The following is a 21,883-nucleotide window of genomic DNA, read 5'->3' as shown; positions in this document are numbered from 1 at the left end:
TTTCAGCCTCCTAGTACAAGAAAGACATTGACAAAATGGGTTAGTTCAGCAGCGGGGCACCAAGATGATTATGGTGGTCTGAAGGACCTGGGATTTTTCAGCCTGGAGAATAGAAGCTAAGGGGATCTACCGCTGTCTTCCGCTGCATGTAATGAAGACAGAACAGACTTGTCTGTGAGTTGCGCAGTGTGAGGATGAGAGGGAACAGTCACAAGTTGCAGGAAGAGGTCCAGTTTGATATAAGGAAAAAGAATGATTTACAGGTGAGAGTGGTTGGATGGTCTCTGGAACAGATGTCCAGAGAGGCTGCGAAATCTCCATCTTTGGATATATTCAAAACAGAACTGGACAAGCAACTGGATCTGACACTGAAGTTGGCTCTGCTTTAAGTGGGAGGTTGGACTCAATGACCTTCAGAGGTACATGCCAACCTAAATATTTCTCTAAGTATTTCTCTAAATGGCTCTTATCAAAGCTGGTCAGTCTTTCTAAGTCCCTGTTGTGAAACAGTGGTACCCATTTGTACACTTAAAGCAACTGGGAGAGCTGGAGTCGTACTATGTACCGGTACAGCTGCTTAGAGAACTACTGCATAACACATGCCTCCTCCACTTGGGAACAGGGCTTGACTCAGAAAGGTCTGGTTTCTTTTCAGTGCTGAGCTGGCAGTTTGAGCCAGCACTTCTTTTTCATTTCCTGATGCATTCTCCACCTAATATACAGCCTTAGGGTTAGGGCTTGGGGAAGCATAGGAAAGCTGCATCCCCAAAGGAGTACTAGTCTTTTCAGTCAGAAAGCATCATAAATTGTGACTCTTATTCAAAGGAGAAAGCACCAAGGTACAGTAGCAAAAACAGGGTGCTTAGGTCTTCTTATTGTGGAGGAATGTAACCCATTTTGATAATATGCTCATTTTATATAGATGTAGGAACATAGTTCTCACCTTCTGATCCAACAATACTGCAGACCAAGGAATTTGAGAATTATGCAGATCCTTATCAGCAAGGAAAGGGACTAGTCTGGTGAGAACTTTTGTCCTTTTTAGGGTTTGGACATTTCCAATAGCATTCACAGTTCCCAGTATGAGGTGAGATACAGCTGGAGAAAGCAGCCTGAGGAGGCCTAGATTCTTCTGACCACTGGAGGATTCTCAGACTTATGAAGAAGTATCATATCCTCACAAGACAACAACTACATGTATTCCTTGGAAAGTGCTATACCTAATACTGAGACTTTGAGACAAGCACAGACTTACATTTCTGTTTGAAAAAGATCAGACTCATGTGCACAGCATAATGGTTCATCTTGGAGGATAAGTACATTAGGTTTGGACCAACTGTTTTTTCCTCTTTCATTTTCTATGGGAATTGTATACCCAACCTCTGTTCTTACAGGTTCACTCCTGGTAAACATATAAGCTCCATCAAAGGTTTTCAGAAAAATATTTCTAATTCCTTTGTTGGTCGCAGGTGTCTGACATGGCCTTACCTTGCCATAAATTCATTTGTATGGATGGAGCACTTTTGAAAGGGCTAGAAACAGCCTTTTCAGGTAAGTGATAAACATAAGGGAACTATTTCTGAAGAGATGTGAATAGGGATATCTTCTGGGATATTGTTCTTGATGTAGGCTCTGTTAGGCCATTTTCCCAGAAGGCTGGGAGACCTAAGGTTTACTTTGCTATATTTCAAATTTGAAATTATGTTCTGCAGGAGAGGCCCTCCTTTAGTGTTGCTGGGTAGAATACTGTAAAAGCGCTATTGCCTGTTTTCTCTGCTTAGAGCAGTAGTATCTAAATGTGACAGGCTTGAGAGGTTTCGTCGCTAAATGTTGGATTTAGCTGACCATTGCAGCCAATCTCTCGAAGGAAGCCTTAGAAAACTGTTATCATTTCAGCCCTTAATGTTCTCCTCTCTTTCTGATAACGCTGGGCCACGTTTCTGCTAACACTTTTATTAATTTACAAGTAGCTATTCTTTCCAATGTTAGATTGTTGGGTTTCTTTACACTCTTGCTTTGCTGGATCCCTACACTGAACTGCTCACGCGATTTATCAGCATAAGTGATTTCAGAAGGGATTCTGTCCTGCTGGTTGTGTCTTCCCTGTTCCAGAGGACAAGTGGAGTTCTCTCATGCTCAGACGATGCAGCCTCCCAAGTCAAGCATTTTTAGACCAGACAGAAAAATCTTTGGAAATTTATCATATAGCAACAGCAATATACAGGGGCATGAAGGCTGTACCGCATCAGGGTAAAATGTCCAGCCAGCCAATCCATCACATCAGCATGTTAGGATTTTTCTTCATCATGTGTGAAAATTTACATTTTTGTACATTGGACATGAAATTGGCATTTCATCTGCCAATTTATCATTCAGTCACTCACTATTATCAGGTTATTGAACTTCCTCACAGTCATCTTTGGTTTCTATTATCTCAAACTACTTGTAACTATTTATCCATGTGAGGATCCTCTTCTTATCTCAGAGCAGTTCAGACTTTTCTCCTGGTTTAACGATGTGATGTTGATTTTTTTCCCTAAACCCTTTGACTGGCATTCCTCTTGAAGAAAAGTCCTAGCATGACAGCATCCTTGAGGGCATCTGTAGTACCAAATACTCACTGATACTTTCGGATGTCACCTTACCTCCTTTAACAAATCTTTTAATTTACCTTAATCATCTATTTGCTCAATGGTTTCTGACAAGATTCCTTTTTTGGGAAATTATTTATTATTAGATTTCTTTTATTCCTTTTACAGGTTGTTCCATAAAAAAATGTTTTTGGCCTGACTTATTGTGTTCTTGTATTTACCCTGTCAGAATTCATATGCTTTCCTGTTTTCCTTCTGTGGTGAGGGCTCCAACTTTTTGACAAATGCATTCTTATTTTGTACAGCCTCCCTTACCCTTTTACTTTGCTATGCCAGGATCAAGGAGATTTTTCTTTTTAAAGAGGCAAAAAAACCTACTATTTGATCTATTTGTATTATGAATGGGACCCAAAGAATACATTTCAATGTTTGATTTAACTGTGTGGGAAGATACCAGACTGGGCATAGCCATGTCCTTATCATGTACTGCCATAGTGGCTTCACATGTGAAGGCTTTGTAGAAGCAAAGAATGTTAGGTAACATTTCTACAGAATTACAGTATTACCAGTACTGGGCAAAAACCTAATTTCCCTTACATCCTTTACATCCCTTACAAAGTGCAGCAACAGGCAGACAATGTAAGCCCTTGTAAATCCTTGTAAGAGCTAAGTAATCAGTAGAGACCATGACATCAGCACAGAAGACAAGAGGCAAATACTCTCATTTCCCTGGGGTGTCTCTTGATACCCTTGACAGAGATCAGGAGCACAGCAACAAACTCTATTTTACTGGTATAATTAGATTTCTGGGCTCCTTTCTTTGGGAAAGAAGCATATTCCAGCAAGGAAGTCAGAATTTGAGCAAGTAATAGCAGAGCACAAACAAAACTTCCATCTTCTGTTAAAGTCTAATTCCATACAAGGCTCAGCCTTGATCTGGAGTTATACCAAAGGAGTCTTCTCATCCACCTCCCTAGTTTGGATGGTTGATTGGTGAACCACCTACTTGTGCCTACCTGAGGATGCAATGCTGGAAGCTCACTAGGACTCCTAAGGTGATCCTTAAGACTCAAAGAGAAAATGCTCAGCAATTTTCCCCCTTAACAGAATTAGCCTTTGAGAACATTCATTCACAAGAAAAAGAACTTTATCCTCTGAGTAGCCCCACTAATTTTGATAACTAATATTTCCTGCTGCTCCTTTTGGTCTCTGAGATTCAGATATTGGGGGTCTCACAATGTTTTTCATAATTGGATGAGGAATCACTGACACATCAGGTTTATGATTTGGTGTAAAATTGCTTTTCACTTTGAGACTCAAAGGCTCCGATTTCTGTACTAGACATTTGAACACAGCTATTTGATTATTAGACTAGTTTTATAATGATACTAGACATTTGATTATTAGACTAAATACTCCCAGGACTACTTTCTTGCACTGAGGCCAATTGCCATGTAAGAGCCCAGATACATTTTATTGAACCTTTAAATAAAGTGGACACATGAAAACAGCCTTTAGAAATGAGCCCTGACCTGAGCTAACCTCTGGACTATGTCCAGCAGTTGTTGAGGACATTGCTTGCAAATCCTGGCCGAACCAGTGCTGGGAACAGTTGCTCCTGGACATGTTCCAGCGGTGGGGAGCCTTCCAGTTACCAGTGCAGCCAGGGGCTATCCCCCACACTGTCCAGCTTCTACTGTATCTTGATGCAAACAGCTCTTGGCACACCTACTGCCTTTGACAAAATTAATGATTGCTTTTTGGTCGAAGACTTGCCTGGGAAGCTTATTGCAGCAGATCAGAACAAGGACAATTTCTTAATGAGGCTGAGTTCATGCTGGACACACATGCAAACCATTTTTGTATTTCTCTCAGTACGCAGCACTGGCCAGAGTTGAAATGCTCACAATCACTTGCTAAAAGAGTGATGGGGTTGTACTAGATATGATGTGTGTGCACACACACATGTTGTACACTAGTTTATACAACCTTTCATGATATCTTTACTCTTGGGCAAAATTGCCAGAGTGCAGCATAGTTTGGCTCTAATCCACCAAAACCTAGCCATGAGCTATGATCCGTTCATTGTCTCTCTGTAGGGAAGGGAATAGGAAGGTATAAGAAAGACAATATCGAGACACTTGGGAGATGGCATTATGGCCTTGTTATATAGATGCTATACAAACTCCTCATTTGTTTCCTGTTTTCTCCTGGAAAGGGATAACATACTTCAACTTATTCAGGAAAGGTGTTACACCCATGTTCAAAAAAAGTCTGAAAGTTCAATGCAGGGAACTGCAGGCCTATCAGTCTGGGAGACATGGTGTGAGTCCTCTTGGAGCACATTCCTGAGCACTTTAAGGAGAAGAAGGTCACTGGGAACAGTCAATACGATTTTACCAAGGATAAATGCCTGTGACAAGCGGGGTACCACAGGGGTCTATCCTGGGACGTATCCAGTTTAACATCTTTATCAATGACTTGGAGGAGGTGATGGAGTGCATTGTCATCATGTTTGCAGATGACATCAAATTGGGGTGACCAGCTGCTTTGCTCAAGACGGGGGCTGCCATCCAGAGGGACCCAGACAGGCTGAAGGAATAGTCCAAAAGGAACCTTGAAATCATTCACTACTCACTTGAATGTACATTGTACAGAAAAGGAAAAGGTAAAAAATATAATTCTTTTAAAATAGCTTTTTCAAAAACAGTGTTTTGAAAAATCGTGCTATGCAATTCCTAGAACTCTGTGTTACAGACCTTGCTAGTCTGTTACAAAAGAGCTTCATACAACATGTGGTAACTTCTTGAAAGATATGAACACAGTTGTTCCACCTGCTCCTTTCTTATGAAAGGTTGGTAACTTTTCCAAAGCTTTAATTAGCCTGGTGTTTTTCTTAGAGCTCCTCCTAACACTGCAAATGTTAATGCTAAACTGAGACATTATTATTAACAGATTTTTCAGAACATGTAGAATGAATTTTCTGACTTTCATTTATGACAAGCTGTTCATGAATTGGCTGGCAACATCTACATCAACAGTGTGGAACACGACCTGCAAGGGATCCCAGCAGACCACCCTATACCCGTGGACCAAGAGCTCTGGTGCTGGAAGGGACTGTCTTGGGAGAACCAGAAAGGCCTCTTCCCACCCTTGACTACTCTTGGGGGAGTCTCAGCCACTCACATTGCCAATACCAAACTAGAATAAACCACAGAAAAGCACATTAAACAAAAGCAAAATCGTTTCTCACCATAAACACCAGGCTGTAGACTGCGGCAGTTCACAAGCTGTTGAGATGACTGTTCCCAGGAGAAGGTGGGGCCTGTTGAAGGGGGACACAAAAGATTTCCTATGTCCTGAAGGGAGATGGTCCCGAAGAAAGACCTGGTCTTGTCCAGGACCTGAGGGCAGCCACGGTGCCAGCAGGGCTGTGCCCTCCCTGACCAGGGCTTATCCCATACCACCCAGCGAGGGAGCACAGGCAGCCAGACCCCAAGAAGAGGAGAAGGGTGGCTGCACCAGTTGGTGCACACAGAGCCCTGATGAATTAATCCAGGCTAGAGTTTAAAATGGATCAATTAAAGCTAATTCAACCACTGTTTGGGCAGCTTGAAGGTACTGGTCAGATGACGCTGTGAGACCACCCTCAGGTTACCCAGAACCTGTCCAAACATCCCACCACAACAGGATGCAAATCCCTTCATCAAAAGTAATCAGGCACACTGACACACACTTTGCATCGCAAATATGTGTGGCACAGGAGGATGGTGTTATAGAAAAGTTAAGCAAGGTAGTAGTGGTCACTGAGGTGGCTGGTGGTACCCAAGTAGAGCATATTTGATGAATAGGCAATTCCAGACCACAATGACACATGTACTAGCTGTGTTCCTTTTAGGCTACATAAAATAAGCAAATTAAATCCTTTAGTAAGTATAAGATTTGAAACATGCCAGTCCTCTTCCCAAGGTACTGAGAAAGCTGGCAAGGACTGCATCAGCGTCAGGTGTGTGGTTCTAGAGGCCAAATTCTGCAGCTGAGCCACTGCCTTCAGTATTACTCACTTAACTTAGCTATAGGTTTTTTTCATCCATAACCTCAAGGTTTTAAAATGGAAAATATTACTAACATGCCCTTCTGATGAGAATCACTGGGTAAAGGTGGGCAAGACTGAGAAGTGTAGACAGAAAAGCAGAGACATTTAAAATTTGAAATGTCTGTGAAGCAATTTGCTGTTGGTGGATCTGACCACATACACAAGCAAAAAAAAAAAAAAATTATTTTGGTTCAAGGAAAGCAGGGTTAAGAATAGTTCCTCTAACAGACTAACTACTAAGGATCCTGCCTCACTCCTAAGAAGCCTGGGGAATTCTTCACCTTCCTGCTGTTGTGCCTGTGTTGGGAGTGGAAGGTAGGGAGTAATTCAAATCACTCTTGCTACATGCACTTAGAACAGCAAGAAGTGAAAAGAATCTATTAAATTAAGATTATATACCTTCATGCCAGATATCATGTAAACCAAACTAGGAAGTGGCTAACACTCAGCATGACCCAGAGCCACATCTAAAGTTGCTGAAAGTTAAAGCAAACACTGTGGCTTAGACTCTCATATTTATATGACTGCAAAGTCTTTTGCGAACTTGACATTGCTAAATTCAGCAAATGCTTTGCATATTTTCTTTTAATTCTTTTGCACCTAACCCATGATATTGTACCCTAAGATGAACCAAACAAAACCACCCCAAAATCGGGCAGTGAGGAAGTTCAGAAATTTGGATCTGATATTCTCCTTGCCACTTCTTTGCCTGCAAATATGTAAGACCTAACTTTCTTGGCTGTTTGCAAATGCATGCTAAGGACTGATCTTCCTCAAAGGAGAATGTGGGCTGGTGCAGCGGTCATAAATGATGCATACAGCCAGTCAGGTCCTGACAGAATTAACTGGCCATGCTGTAAGCACTTTCAACACGGACTAGCCGCACAACACTGCTGTTATTTCTAGAACATATTATTTATGAAAATGTGTTTATTTGTAGGAGAGGTATTTCTATGAGCATATTTGTGTGCTATGACTACTAAGTATTTATGTATTTTTGTATAATGAGTTTGCATATTGTGACAAGGCTTAGTTCATCCAACATAACAGGAAGGAAGAGTTAGTTGCATGATCAGTTCGTGTGAAATCATTAACATCTGCAAATTAGGAAATTTAAGGAAGTTTGAAAGCAGCAAGGGAAATGATAAACTGTGTCACTTTCGGACTTGCAGCATTTGCTGTTTAATACCAGCATGCAGTAAAAAAAGTTAACTGGCAGAGCAAGACACTTACCGATGCCTGCATGACCACAGCTAGAGGTTCAAGTGTCCTTGCTGCTGTGATCCAAAATCAAACAAGATAAAGGAGGAGGGCTTTTTCAAGAGAAGGTATGTCTCTATGTTGTCTATTGATTTTCTTGTGCCACAGAAGATTTTGTGCAGAATACAAATGTTTGCCAAGACTTAAGTTAGATACAGTTATACTAGCAAACGTAAAAAATCTGGATTAGCTTCCTGTTTGAGAAAGTCTGGGCAAAATTTTGGTGATGGTTTAGCCTATTTGATTAAAAATGTAAATCTGTGTATATATAAAATTTCTAAAGATTTCTGCAAGATTCAAGGAAGATTATGAAATGTCCATGATGACTGGTCTGCTATTTGATATTTGTTATCTGACATCTATTTTGCAATAACTGAAAGAAATGCTATTTTTGTACCCTTTCTATAAATTAATCTAACTAGAAATATGTGGATTTCTATTTCTTGAAAAAAAGTAAATCACAGAATCTTGGGATGGTGGAGGTTGGAAGGCACTTCTGGAGATTGTTCTGTCCCACCCCTTGCTCAGAGCAGGGTCAGCTACAGCAAGTTGCTCAGGGCTTTGTCCAGTTAAGTTTGAGAATCTCCGACATTGGAGACTCCACAACCTCCCTGGAAAACCTGTTCCAGTGGTTGACTACCCTCACAGCAAAAAGTGTTTTCTTGTGTTTAAATTGAATTTCCATTATTTCAGTTTTTGCCCATTGCCTCTTGTCCAGTCACTGGGCACCACTGAGCTGAGTCTTCCTCCATCTTCCTTATTCCCCACAACTGGGTATTTATACACATGGATAAGATCTCCCTGAGCTTTCATCTTTCCAAGCTGAACAGTCCTATCTTTCTCAGCCTCTTCTCATATGTCAGAGCCCTTAAACATCTTTGTGGCTCTTTGCTGGACTCTCTCCAGTAGCTCTATATCTTTCTTGTACTGGGGATCCCAGAACTGGACCCACACTCCAGGTCTGGCTTCACCAGTGCTGAGCAGAGGGGAAAGTTCACGTCCCTCAACATGCTGGCAATGCTCTGCCTAATGCAGTCCAGGATGCTTTTGGCCTTCTTTTCTTCAAGGGCACATTGCTGGCTGATGGTTAGCTTGTTGTCCACCAGGATTCCAGGGCTTTCTCTGCAAAGCTGCTTTCCAGCAGGTCGTCCTCAGCCTGTGCTGGTGCCAGGGGCAGTTCCTCCCCAGGTGCAGGACTCGGCACTTCCCTTTTTGCTGAATTTCATGAGATTCTTGTCAGCCCATTTCTCTAGCCTGTCCAGGTCCCTCTGAAGCGCAATAGTGGTATATCAACCACTTCTTCCAGTTTATCATCTACAGAAATCAAAATACTGATCTAAAGACTGAACTGATTCTGGGAAAGTTGCATTTAGGCAGCAATTTGAGAGGACTATTTCATTGCCTGGTATGCATTGTAAGGTTTTTGTTCCTATTTCTATGCCTCCTGGGATGCTTAGCAAGTGTATGGTACTCTCCGTATGTCCGCAATGTATAAGTATCAGTTTGTTTGCAATGTATAAGCATCAGTTTATCCTCACATCACTCTATGAGTAAAATTCAAATTTTCATTTCTGGAAGTGTGTCATGGGCAGGAGCAACTTTCCCAATGACACTCAGGAAAATAAAGTCACTGGCAAAGCTGGGAATTAGAACCAAGGAACCTTGGTCGCAGGTGACATTTTCTGGTAATATCCTGCACTCACAACCGAAGAGCGAAGACAATAGGCTGTACAGACTACGAGGGTAAGAACAGAAAGTGCATAAGTCAGTATTTAATGGATGCTTTCTGTAAAAACTGCTATAGGCATACCACAGCTTTTAAATGTGACTGTATTTTCCTTCTGACACATTGATACTGAGATCATTCTAGAGCAGATTGAGTTTGACCATGCATTGCTACAAAAGGCCAAAGAGACTCATGTTTGCTAGCATCCAACTTAGCAGGGATATGATCACTACTGCTGATTAAGACACATCATACATCTGGTAACATTAGATAGTAAGTAAGTTTAGCAATGTTTTCCTTGATAAGATTTTGCTAGCGGAAAATTTAAACATACAGCCTATGCATGTACCTCTAAATAAAAGAAAGCTCCAAGGCCAAGTACCACTGGCTGGCTCATATTCACATAGGTTAGGTAGATATATTAGGTTTATAGCAAACCTGTCTTGGAGAGAGATAGGGAGTGAGCTAAGAATTGAGGAGTGGGGAAACCAGGTGCTTGAGTCCTCTCTGGAGCCCTCCCCTACATAGCAGGGTAGACACATGCTGAGAAGTCAAGACACTTGTGAGGCTGGCCAGGAGAGAAAAAGGAAAGAAGCAAAGCAGAAACAAGCATAGAGTTAAGGATGGGGGGTTTCATCCTAATAATAGATTCTATATTTTCTCTTATACTAATGAAATATGAGGAAATACCACTTACTTACACAAGAATATATATCAGACCCTTCTGGTCTGATCCTCCAAATAACACTCCCAACCAGTTTGACATAAGTATGTGTTCCTTCTGACACCTTCAATACTGAGGTCTGTTCAGAGCAGAGGGAGTTTTACCATAACTTTCTGCAAAAGACCAGTCTGGGAGAAGGTGGGGGTCTTGGAGCCTCAAAGCTCCTACAGACGTGATGCTGGAGCCATTTGCTCGGCCACGGGCCAGAAGGTATGGATGGGTCAGGGAAATGGCTTAGGGCTCACCAGAGCACCTATATCTCTTATCCTGCCTGCAGGCCACAGAAAAGCCAAGGGACCTGGCTATGTGTTAGCACCTTCAGCTGGGGCCATAGAGAGAACATAAGTACAAGCCAACACTAATTCATTCTCATGTAATTTGTTTTAAAAGTCAGTTAACCATGAAACACAAATCCTTTGAGAAGCAAACTGCCTTAGTGCTGTGGTCAATGGAAATGGTCATTTCTTATGAGGAAAGTGAACACTTACAGGCCCTGCTATTCCCACTGAAAGCCCAATGACACATCCAGAGCCTGGAGGCAATGGTTCCAAGCAAACGCTCCTCTAAGCAGGCAGGGCTGCAGACGACTCCTTCGGCAGTGCTCCAGACAAGCATTTCCATGAGAAAACGTGGAGACTGCTTGCAGCATGGGGCTGCTGTCATGTGTAGGAAACCTGAGGAAGATTTTGAAAGCAGAGTCGTCATCAGAGCAGACAGAGGGAGATGACAAGAAGAATGAAGCATATTAAGGAAAGGTGAGCAGACAGTTGCCAGAGAGTAAGAAAATAAGTGCCTAAAAAGGAATGTGGGATGAGGAAAGGAAGGAGAAAGTGTTAAGAGTGACTGAACAGATGGCACAAAATGGAGAAAAACATGGTTATATGGAAAGGGGCAGACTAGAAGGACAAGACGTCTCAAGGTTCCTATGTGCATTACTGGAGAGATCACTGAGAGCATGGGAAAGTGGAAATAACTGTTGAGATCAATATCTCACATAGAATTTCGCATCCAGTCTGCCATACTGTTTGTGCTTAAGATTCTTCAGTATCACTTCCCAACAGCTGTGGCCACATCCTTACTGTAGCATGATGATTTACAAAAAAAAAAGACTGATGCTGCAAGAGATAAGCAGAGAAGAATCAGGCTACAGTGAAGAATCTCACTCTGCTGCAACACTGACATGATGTCCTGTCCTGGCTTGATTGCTGGACACCATGATGGATGGGTCACATCAAGCCGATTTCCATGAAATGTGAGGTGCCTCCTGGAAATATTGAACTCTCCACCTTGCTTGGATGGTCTGTCTGGGTTTTTGCTTTCACCACAAATGGAGTCAATCTGGAATCAGCACTCTGAAATGATCATAAAAATTAATATAAAAGAACTGACAAGTAACAAAATATTACCATGTTTCTTTTTTTCCTGAATTTGTAAGAATTTACCTCACAGTCTTAGAATTAACCTTAGAAATACCTGCAGTCAAGAAAATTGCTACTAGGAAGTGACACTACTAGGAAATACTAAAAGAAAAAAAAACATTAACCAGTGTTGCTTCTTCATGTAGAAAAAAAACCAGAAAAACAAATGCTGGGAATAGAGATGTCTCTTCCAAAGAGTTTTAACTTCCTCTGAGAAAAGGAAAATGGTACCTAAGACACAGATATGCTTGACAAAAATTGATGCCAGTGTTTGACTAGCTCTGCTCAGACCTCCACACCACAGGAATGAATGTGGAGTCACCCTTTGCAGGTACTCACACTTCCTTAGTAATTTAAATTTCCTACAGTGGTCTGTAACATCTGACTCCTCAGTTTCTGGCACTGCAAGAAGCAAAATTTGACTGTTCTGGGGTGAGGGATGTAAACCTCTAAGAACAGAGGGAGTTAATCTAGTTTGAAAAGTGTAGAGCCATATATGATAACAAACAGGAAAAAAATACTCTGGTGGTTTGACCTTGGCTGGCTGCCAGGTGCCAACCAAGCCGCTCTCTCACTCCTCCTCTTCTTTATTCTCTACTTCCCATCAGTAGACATTATCCAGCCACTCCCTGGGAAGGAGAGCCTCAATATGCACAGCAGTTGCTTCGGAAGCTTTATAACAAATGCCTTCTTGCACCCGCTCCTCCTTTCTCCCAGCTTTTATTGCTGAGCATAACATCATATGGTATGGAACATCCCTTTGGTCTGTTTGGGTCAGCTGTCCCATTTGTGTCCCCTCCCAACCTCTTGCCCACCCCCAGACTACTGGCCTTTGTGGGGTGGGTAGGGTGGGGTGGGAGAGACAGCCTTGACGCTGTGCAAGCACTTCTCAGCAACAGCCAAAACATAGGTGTGTTATCAACACTGTTCTAGCTACAAATACAAAGCACAGCACTATATAGGCTGCTCTGGGGAAAGCTAACTCCATCCCAGCCAGACCCAATGCAATCTCCACCCCTTATTCCATACTATTTTTATCATGCTCAGGTCCCACATACTTTGATACATTCACATGTCTTCTGACCATCCCATTGTATCTCATTTTCATTCCTAAAACCCCCTCTTACCAACACTTACAACTTATACTACATACTTAAAGCACCTTTATATCTAACATACAAATTTATACATTCTCATTAATTAATATCCCCTGTCCCTTAACAAATAGCTAGATATTATTCCCCATTCCATGGGCCTCTGTCACTCCCCAAAATGTCCATAAGAAGAGGCTAAGACTTTGGCCCATCTGTCAAGGTCGTTGCTCAGGAAGGGGGAAGTAGCATGTTTGATTGCTGGGCTCCAACACCAGCGTGGTTTTGTTCATCGCTGTGCTCACAGGTTCCTTGCGAAGGTCACTCTTTGTTGTTTCAGGTAGTTGCTGCTATGTTACTTCCTACAGCATACAATTCACATCATGGGTTGTGTTTCCTCAAGGTTAAATCTCCTTGAGGTACACACTGGATCTCCCCATCCTTCTGCATTACCCACCAAGTACACCCAGGTCCTTGAGAAAAGACAATCTTACTAAGGGGTTTACCTTTTCCTAAGGAGGAAGAACACACACCGCCTTCCCCAGCAACTTCCCTATGTGCACTACGGGGACCTTATCTCCTCCCACGGTATGCAGGGCCTTTGTTTGGGCAGGACCAGGACAGTTAGCAGATCCTCTGGTGGCTTCTGCTAAATTTAAATCCCAATGCTTCCATGTCCCAGTGGCCAATGTTCTCAGCATAGTATTTAACAGCCCGTTATACTATCCAATTTTTCCGGAGGCTTGTGGGTGATAGGGGATGTGATACACCCAATCAATGCTGTGTTTCTCAGCCAAGGAGTCTATGAGGTTTTTTCGGAAATTAGTCCCATTGTCTGACTCAATTCTTTCTAGGCTACCACGTTGCCATAAAACTTGCCTTTGAAGGCCTAAGATGGTGTTTCAGGCAGTGGCATGGTTTACAGGTATGTTTCTAGCCACCTGGTAGCTGCTTCCATCATGGTATGTAACACTTGCCTTGGCAGGTTCGTGGCAGTGGCCCAACATAGTCAATTTGCCAGTCCTTGCCACATCAAAAACCCAGCCACCACGCTCTATTCCAGGAAGACTTTACTCACATGGCTCACTTGAGTGTGTCAAATTTTTCACATTCATGGGTGACCTGCATGATGGGCACCATGGTCAGGTCCATCCCTTGATCACAAGCCCATCTGTATGTTGCAACTCTCCCTAGATGTCCCAACATTTCATAGGCCCATCGAGCTACAAATAGCTCGCCATTATGCTCCCAGTCCACATCCACCTGAGCCACTTCAATTTTGTCAGTCTTGTCTACCTGTTCATTGTTTCAATGTTCTTATTGGTGTGGTTCTTGGGCATATGAGAGTCTACATGATGTACCTTTAGAGCAATGTTTTCTGCCCAGGCAGTGATGTCCTGCCACAATGCAGCAGCTCAGATGGGTTTATCTCTGCACTGTCAGTTGGTCTGCTTCCACTGTTGTAGCCACCCTCATAGGGCATTTGCCACCATCCAGTATGGAGTCAGTATGGAGACAGCATACTGGCCACTTTTCTTGTTCAGCAGTCTCTAGGGCCCGCTGGATGGCTTTCACTTCTGCAAACTGATTTGATTCACCTTCTCCTTCAATGACTTGTTGTGTGGGACTCCACACAGTAGCTTTCCACTTCCGATGGTTTCCTACAACATGATAGGATCCATCGGTTAACGGAGCATAATGCTTTTCATCTTCTGATAACTTATATGGCAGCGCCTCTTGGGCACAAGTCGCTTCCTAAGGCAATGCTCCAAAACCTTCTGGCCAGTCCATGATCTCTTCTAGGATTCCTGGGTGGTTGGGGTTCTCCATTTGATCCTGTTGCATGATCAATGCTAGCCAATTACTCCATGTTGCATCAGTGGCATAATGTGTAGAGGGGATGTTTCTTTTAAACATCCAGTGTAGTACAGGCAATCGCTGTGCCATGAGGAGCTGTGCTTCTGTACCAACAACTTCTGAAGCAGCTCAAACCCCTTCATATGCTGCTAGTATCTCTTTTTCAGTGAGGGTGTAGCAGGCTTCCAGTCCTCAATACCCCAAAACTCTAGAGGTCAACCTCGAGTTTCACCTGGTGTTTTCTGCCAGAGGCTCCAGGTGACGCCATGCTCCCCAGCTGCAGTGTAGAGCACAATTTGCTCAGCTGTTCCTGTACAGATTGGCCCAACAGCTACCACACAAGCTGTCTCCTGTTTGATCTGCTCAGAGGCTTGCTGTTGCTAAGAGCCCCACTCAAAATAGTTCTTCTTTTGGCTCACTCAATAGAGAGGGCTCACAAACTGACTATAACCTGGAATATGCATTCTCCAGAATCCCACAAGGCTTAGGAAAGCTTGCATTTCTTTCTTGTTACCTGGTGGGGACATAGCACTTATCTTATTGATCACATCCTTACAGATGTGACAACATTCATCCTGCCATTTCACTCCCAAGGGCTGGATCTCCTGTGCAGGTCCTTTGACCTTGCTTCTTTTTATGGCAAAACAAGCTTTCAGAAGGATCCGAATTATTCTTTTTCCCTTCTCAAACACTTCTGCTTTGTTGCCTTACACAGTGGTGGTTTTGGTGTATCACAGATGTTCAGGGGCATCACCCTGTTCCAGCGCAGTTTAGATCAGTCCATGACAAATGGTAGGACTGTGCTTCCACTGCCGGGGTAGTTGATCCCAGGTGTACTGGACACCTCTCCATGTGAAAGCAAACTGTGGCCTGCACTTTGCTGCCAAAGGAATTGTGAAAAACACATTGGCAATATCAGTTGTAGCATACCACTTGGCTGCCTTTAACTCCAGTTTATATTGGAGTTCCAACATGTCTGGTATGGCAGCACTCAGTGGTGGCATAACTTCTAGCTACACCGTTCTAGCTATGAATACAAAGCACAGGATTATGTAGGCTGCTCTGGGGAAAGTTAACTCCAGCCCAGCCAGAACCAAGTGCTTCTTAAGCTAGAGAAGGACAACACATGAAAGCACAGCCATGAACTACTTTCTTGAACCATTCAGCAACGCCAGCCCTCTCCTACACCCACACAGCCTGGAACGGGAGGCATAACCTCCTACACATGGTCTATATACTGCTTTACCAGAGACAATATTCACACACTCTGTGAGAGACAAGAAAAGAAAAAAGTAGGCAAAAGAAACCTGTATCTTACAGCTGTCTGTCCAGCTGTAAGATTTGGTTGCTGCTTAAAAAAATGCCTTTCAGAAAATACTTCCAAACCAAATAAACTTGGCAGAGGGAAACAGAAAATCAAATGTATAAAAAATAGGAAGATACTGAAAAGGTTAATAAGACTTCTATATAGCAATAGTGAAAGGCTTTAAAACAAGTAGTGAGAAATTATTTATGTGCAGCAGAAGCAGTGAATGGAATTCAACCAGATCTCCATTGACTATGACAGGAGCTTAAACAACTTGTGCTTATGTAAATACCAACTTGTAGTTACTTTTAAATGTCTCAATATCAAAATTCATCCCACACAGGATATCCATAGATACGCTAATAGGTCTGTCTCACTATCAAGACATAATGGAAGCAAGTCAAGAGGGGAAAGAAACACTGAGAAATATCTCGTCTTTTGTAGCATTCCTCATTGAAAAGGTTCATTAGCATATACTAACTCATTTCGGGAAATTAGACTGAAAAAGACACAAAGACAGAAGTAAGTTCTAGAAAATGTTCACAACTTACAGAAAGCAAGCTGTAGGTGCAGAGGACCAGAATACCAAGAATGAAGGTGTACACCGTTTGTAATTATGTAAATCTTTGTTCAAATGAACTGTACTTGAAGACTTGAGAGTCACATTCTCTAAAATAGCTCTAAGCAGGTTTAGCATTTTTCCTATCCTCTCAAGTAGATTTTATAGCCCAAGCTCAATTGTGCATCACTGTAGTTATATTAGTTTAAAATTATTATGGACATATTCTATGAGCTAGCATCATATTTTGATTACAGAGCAGACATCTTCAAAGCTTAATAATGTCCACAGTAAGATTCAACAATTTCTGGACCCAAACCAAATAATTACAAAGAAAGCATAAAAAAAAGTATCTTATTTAATAGTGAGATACAGCAAACTACACTTAACAACTGGGATTCTTTAGTTTATTCAGTTTTCTGTGAAAAGAGGTGAGAAGTGAGAGACCACATATAAAAATGAAAAATTCATTCAGGTTAGTCAGGAACTGGCAGAAGTGTCATCAAGTTTATGATAAATGCTGCTATTTGGGATATTCAGGACAATGAAAAAGCAGCTGAATCCAGGGCTATCCAGTGCTAAATGGCCTTTGGAAAGGCCCATCAAAATTTCAGCTCCTAAGGTACTTTTCTGAATGGAAAGCTGTTCTTAGCTGATCTGTGGTGAGAAAAGAAAAGGAGAAAAGATGATAGAAAATAGCACTGAAATTGATAAATAACATATAGAAACCCAACAGTCTGTCTGCAGTCAGCTTTGATTGTCGCCTCCAGGAAAGGAATGAGAAGTGATTCAGGGCATTGCTCTAAACGTTATTTTAAGGGCTATTAAGGCCTTACTATGCGAAATCTTGAAATCAGCCCCAAAAGCCTTTCAAGCAAGACTGTAGATTTGCCATAGTCAAGAAAAGGTAAGCAAGCAGGTCAGCATTTAATTCCTGCTAAAACCTGATGGAGATTGAGACCTTTCTCTTCCCGCTTTGCTTAGACAGTTCAGATCTCAGGGACGTTTTCCATGCACATCTAAGACATGCTGGCAGGAGCAAGTACAGGCTCTGAACATGCCTGGTGGTGATGCTGGCTTCAACAGAGCACTCACGGAGAAGTAAGTCATCCACACCCTGACACAACCAAAAGCCAAGCCATCCACTTCCCAAAAGGTGCCTTCAACAAATGGCTGAAAGCCAGTCTAAATGCTTACTTTGCAGCAGAAACTGGAACACTGCATAGGAAAATCTGCAGTAATGTGCACAGGATCAGAAAGCAAGAAAACCGGACTTTCTGATGGTATGGTTAGGATAGATATGTGGGACAACAGTAATCCTAAGTCATGGTCTCTGCACCAAATACAGTGAGCATATGTATCACAGCAAGAGTCTATGGGCTCTCTATCTCAAACTGCTGTGTTGTAATTGACAACAGTGAGCCTACTCAGTTCTTTCAAAGAAGAGGTGCCTGCCAGAAGTCCTGAAGCACACCCTCTGCTTGGCTTTTCTAAATAATATGTTCTAGGGGTGAACTAGACAGCATCTTTGCCTCTCCCCATGAAAAAAAACGAAGCTTTGGAAAAACCAAAGTACACTTGGGCATCACTTTTCTTTTTTCTTCTTTTTTTTTTTCTTTTGTTTTCCCCTGAAGGCTTCACTCTCTCTTTCCAGAGAAGAAAAGATGTTTGACAGTCTTGGATTCATTTCCATGATTTGGTGGTCTATGATGCTATTTCATCCCTTGCATGCTGATATCCAGTGTACGGGGTGTAAGTATGTTTTCGCAGATATAATATGAGAAACAGGGTTTAATTCTTCATTTATCAGAGATATTTGCAATTAATTTGGCAATTTTCATCTAAAGCCTGACAGATACTATCCTTTGCATTCAACAAAAAGCAATGGCATATACTTACTGAACTTATTCTGTAACATTTTCAGCTGAAGCACAAGAATCACCTATTACGAATGTGACAATGAATTGGAGAAAAATGGAACTCTCCTGGGAGAGCAGCAAGAATTTCTCTAAGTACAAATGTACTGTCATGGGCAGGGACACGGGAAGTGTACTGAAAGAGGTAAACTTGCTATTTGTTGAGATAAATAATTGCACCTTTTTCTTTACCTTTTATCAATTTCACTTACTTTGAAAAAATGAATCAGTTGCAGGTAAAATCTGATCAGTGATTGTTTGCAGTCTACAGATGGATCTGTTAGGGGCTGTGGAAAGCCGTCATCAATGCCAAGGTGCATTTACTGCAGGAGGAGCATCCTGTGCATACCACAGAACTGAAGTTCTGGCACCAAAGTGGAAAGGAGGCGATAGCCTGAACTGGGCCTACATTGAATCATCAATAGGGAGGTAGCTGCTGAAAAAAAGGGCTATGAGACAAAGAGAATTTAGAGAGACAGAGCAAGAGACCCTTCAAATAAGGAATTCCCTAAACACTGCCATGGATTTTCGTTATCTCAAGTTCTTCACTTGTTTCCCAGTAAATTGGATGAAGCCTGTAGCTCAGGTTGTTACAAGCCCACATTATCCAAGAAGAAAAGTAGGAAGCTTGACAGAAAGAAAGCTAGAAACGGCCTATTTAGCCTAGCAAAGCAGATGCCTTAATTAGAAATACATATTACAAAAGCACATCACATCTTTATTGAAGATTATAATGCCATAGACACCTGTCTGACCCCTGGGGAGGTCAGATGAGGACTTCTATTTTGCTTAATCCTTGATTAAATTCCATTGTGGTTCCCCCATTTATTAACCATCTTCTGTTACACCACTGGGGTACTATTAGCCTTCTCTAATAGTTGCACACTAGTGTAGCATCCAACTCCTCAGCTGCAAAGCTTTTTGTGTAGTTATGCTTTTGATCACCCAGCTCCATTCTACATCACCCTCAAGTGGTAAAGGAGAAAGTTAGCACTTAAACCTAAACCACATACATATACACACAAGATTTTGGCCCTGCAAATTGAATTTCTGAGTTGCACTTCCATAGCCAGCATCATCTAACACCACCAGAAGAAAAACAGAGAAATAAACCACCAACATGTTCTTTTTCAGGTGAATAGTCCACTATGCAGGGTTTCAGTGGAACAACACCTGCCTCTGCACAAAGGCGTATTCTTCACCATTGAAGTGCCAAACACAAACATCTCAAAAAACTGCAACTTTATTCCTGGAGGTAAGGTCTATGGTCTGGGTAAGGTTTTCTCCATTTGCAATCTTTTATAGGTAATCATTGCCTTAGAAAACAATTCCTTACATGGTAGGTAACTGCTTTAATTTCTGTTAAAAATGATTTTTTGCAGATCTTCTGAAATTATTTGCTCGGTGAAGAATGTTTCCACAATTCTGCAAGAGATGCATTACTACAAATCTATCAGTAATTGCATTACTCTCTTTCATACTAGGGCTCCAAAATGCCACTAAATTACAGTGGTTTAAGGGTGGTTTCAAATAAGTGTTCTGACTATTACAAATTAAGCGCCCATTTCTTTATTAAATGCTTTTCTGCTGGGCTGTTGGTGAGTTTGTCAGGAGTCAGACCACAGAGGTAGCTAAAGGCACAGTCTGGGGATCAGTGAAACCCATAAAATGGGAGGAGAAGAGGAAAAGAAATACTGGTGATAAGCAACAAGGGGCAAACTGAATACAGCAATCTCCTAATCTGGCCCTGGTGTGCACGTGCATGCACACACACATACACACGGGTTCTCTTGGTTGCTGTGCACCCATTGAGTTGAGGCAACTGTTTACAAAGATATTCTGAGTCTGCCCTGTGTGAGAGTTAAGCACAGTGGGATTTAGGCAGATCCTACGTTCATAATTCTAAACCTGAAGTTTTTATGTCCCTTTTTCCCCTTCCTTCTGAACTCAGAGTTCTCCACTAAGATTTCTGTCACACAGCTGTGCGTAACTGGGGTATTTCAGACTTGACAGAGGTGATAAGATTAGCAGCTTGCTCCTATCTGAGCAGAGAAAACGCTCCCTACTCATCTCTTCCTGGGGACTTGACAGAGGAAACTCTCTCACAGTGACTCTCAAAATACTGGCCAGGACACACTGCTTCCTAAAACCTCTTGCTTTTGGTGTTCCTCCCCAGCTGGCCCTAGCCTCCAAGCATGCAGAATCCCCAGGGGAATCCCCCCCTGCTTCCACAAGGGTGTCCTCAGTACTGGGGGCTGGAGGGGGCTGGAGGCAGCAGGAGAGGAAGCTTCCACCCTTTCACTGACGTTGAGGCACACCACAGAAAGAAGCAGGAAATTGGCTGAAGGAGAAGAGAGAAGGAGGCTGAGCATGCCTGCACAGCCCAGCCACGAGGCAGCTTCCAAAGAAACAAGGTTCCCACTTCAATGTGCTCCAGAAAAGGAAGAGATAAAGTCGCTGTCGCCCACGTCAGGGTGGAAAGTTCTAGCTAGGAGGCTATTTGATCAGAGGGCAGAAAAAAGCCCCACCTTACTTTTAAAAGACTTAGCTTTTTAAATGCTGTGTGTAAACACTTCAGGAGTGGATTCCTGGGCATTAATTCCAAAAGGAGAAATACTTCTCTCTGTAGCACCAAGGATGATGCTAAAAGGCAATGTGCCTTCCTTTACCTGTGTGACTGCAGTTCAGAGGTAGTCAAAATAGGGTGAGAGTCCAGCTTTCTCTCAGTTGTCATGCCTAACCCAAACAATAACCAGCTGGAGTTGCAGGTGTCTAACATAGCTAAGTGTGTGCCAAGATCCTCCAGCTTGAAGCAGTCACACAATTTTTCCTCACCACAGATATTCCTGTGTTTGCAGGTATGAATGGGTCGGCCATTGAAAATTTCTCCTGTGTGATTTATAACATTTCCCTCATGAACTGCACTTGGCAGGCAGGTAGGGATGCTCCAGGAGATACCCAATATTTTCTCTACTGGCAGAACTCGAGGTAAGTAGGTCTGCTTGAGTCTAGCGAAGTCTGAATTCTCATTCAACGCATCGCACTGCCCACGTTTAACTAAAATACCTTGCTATATACAGAGATGATGATGCAATGGAATGTGAGCTTTACATTAAAGATGAAAATGGCAGAAACACAGGATGTAGATTCAAAAATGTGAGCATAGTGACTGAAAAATCTTACTTCCTTGTGAACGGGTCTAGCAAAGACTCCCTGATCCAGTTCTATGATGAGTACATTCAACTGTATGAAATTGGTAAGTAAGCGAACAATTTTATTTTCCTACTGTTTTATAGAATAAGGAAGCAGGTAATTTTTCTCTGAAGAGAAATGAAGAAT

At 42.2% G+C, this 21,883-nt stretch overlaps 1 protein-coding gene across 8 annotated transcripts in view; it reads left to right on the top strand.

Moving 5' to 3' along the window:
* The first annotated feature begins 6,612 nt into the window (after nt 1-6,612).
* Nucleotides 6,613-21,883, top strand: part of LOC104009839 (granulocyte-macrophage colony-stimulating factor receptor subunit alpha) — a 30,055-nt gene continuing 14,784 nt past the window's right edge. For 7 of the 8 annotated variants that reach the window (XM_087757305.1, XM_087757302.1, XM_087757300.1 and 4 more), the window contains exons 1-6: nt 7,150-8,015; nt 18,263-18,380; nt 18,553-18,689; nt 19,679-19,799; nt 21,403-21,532; nt 21,625-21,800. In XM_087757305.1, the coding sequence (XP_087613431.1) occupies nt 18,293-18,380; nt 18,553-18,689; nt 19,679-19,799; nt 21,403-21,532; nt 21,625-21,800 (652 nt within the window). In that variant the 5' untranslated portion in view covers nt 7,150-8,015; nt 18,263-18,292. Of the gene's footprint in view, nt 7,003-7,149; nt 8,016-18,262; nt 18,381-18,552; nt 18,690-19,678; nt 19,800-21,402; nt 21,533-21,624; nt 21,801-21,883 lie in introns of those variants that run through there. The other variant, XM_087757298.1, reaches the window with a different exon arrangement.

Source organism: Nipponia nippon, unplaced genomic scaffold (assembly GCF_047370975.1).
Source record: "Nipponia nippon isolate SJK-2023a ecotype South Korea unplaced genomic scaffold, ASM4737097v1 scaffold_2, whole genome shotgun sequence".
NCBI classification, from domain to species: Eukaryota; Metazoa; Chordata; class Aves; order Pelecaniformes; family Threskiornithidae; genus Nipponia; species Nipponia nippon.
This window is presented reverse-complemented; position numbering and strand designations above follow the sequence as displayed.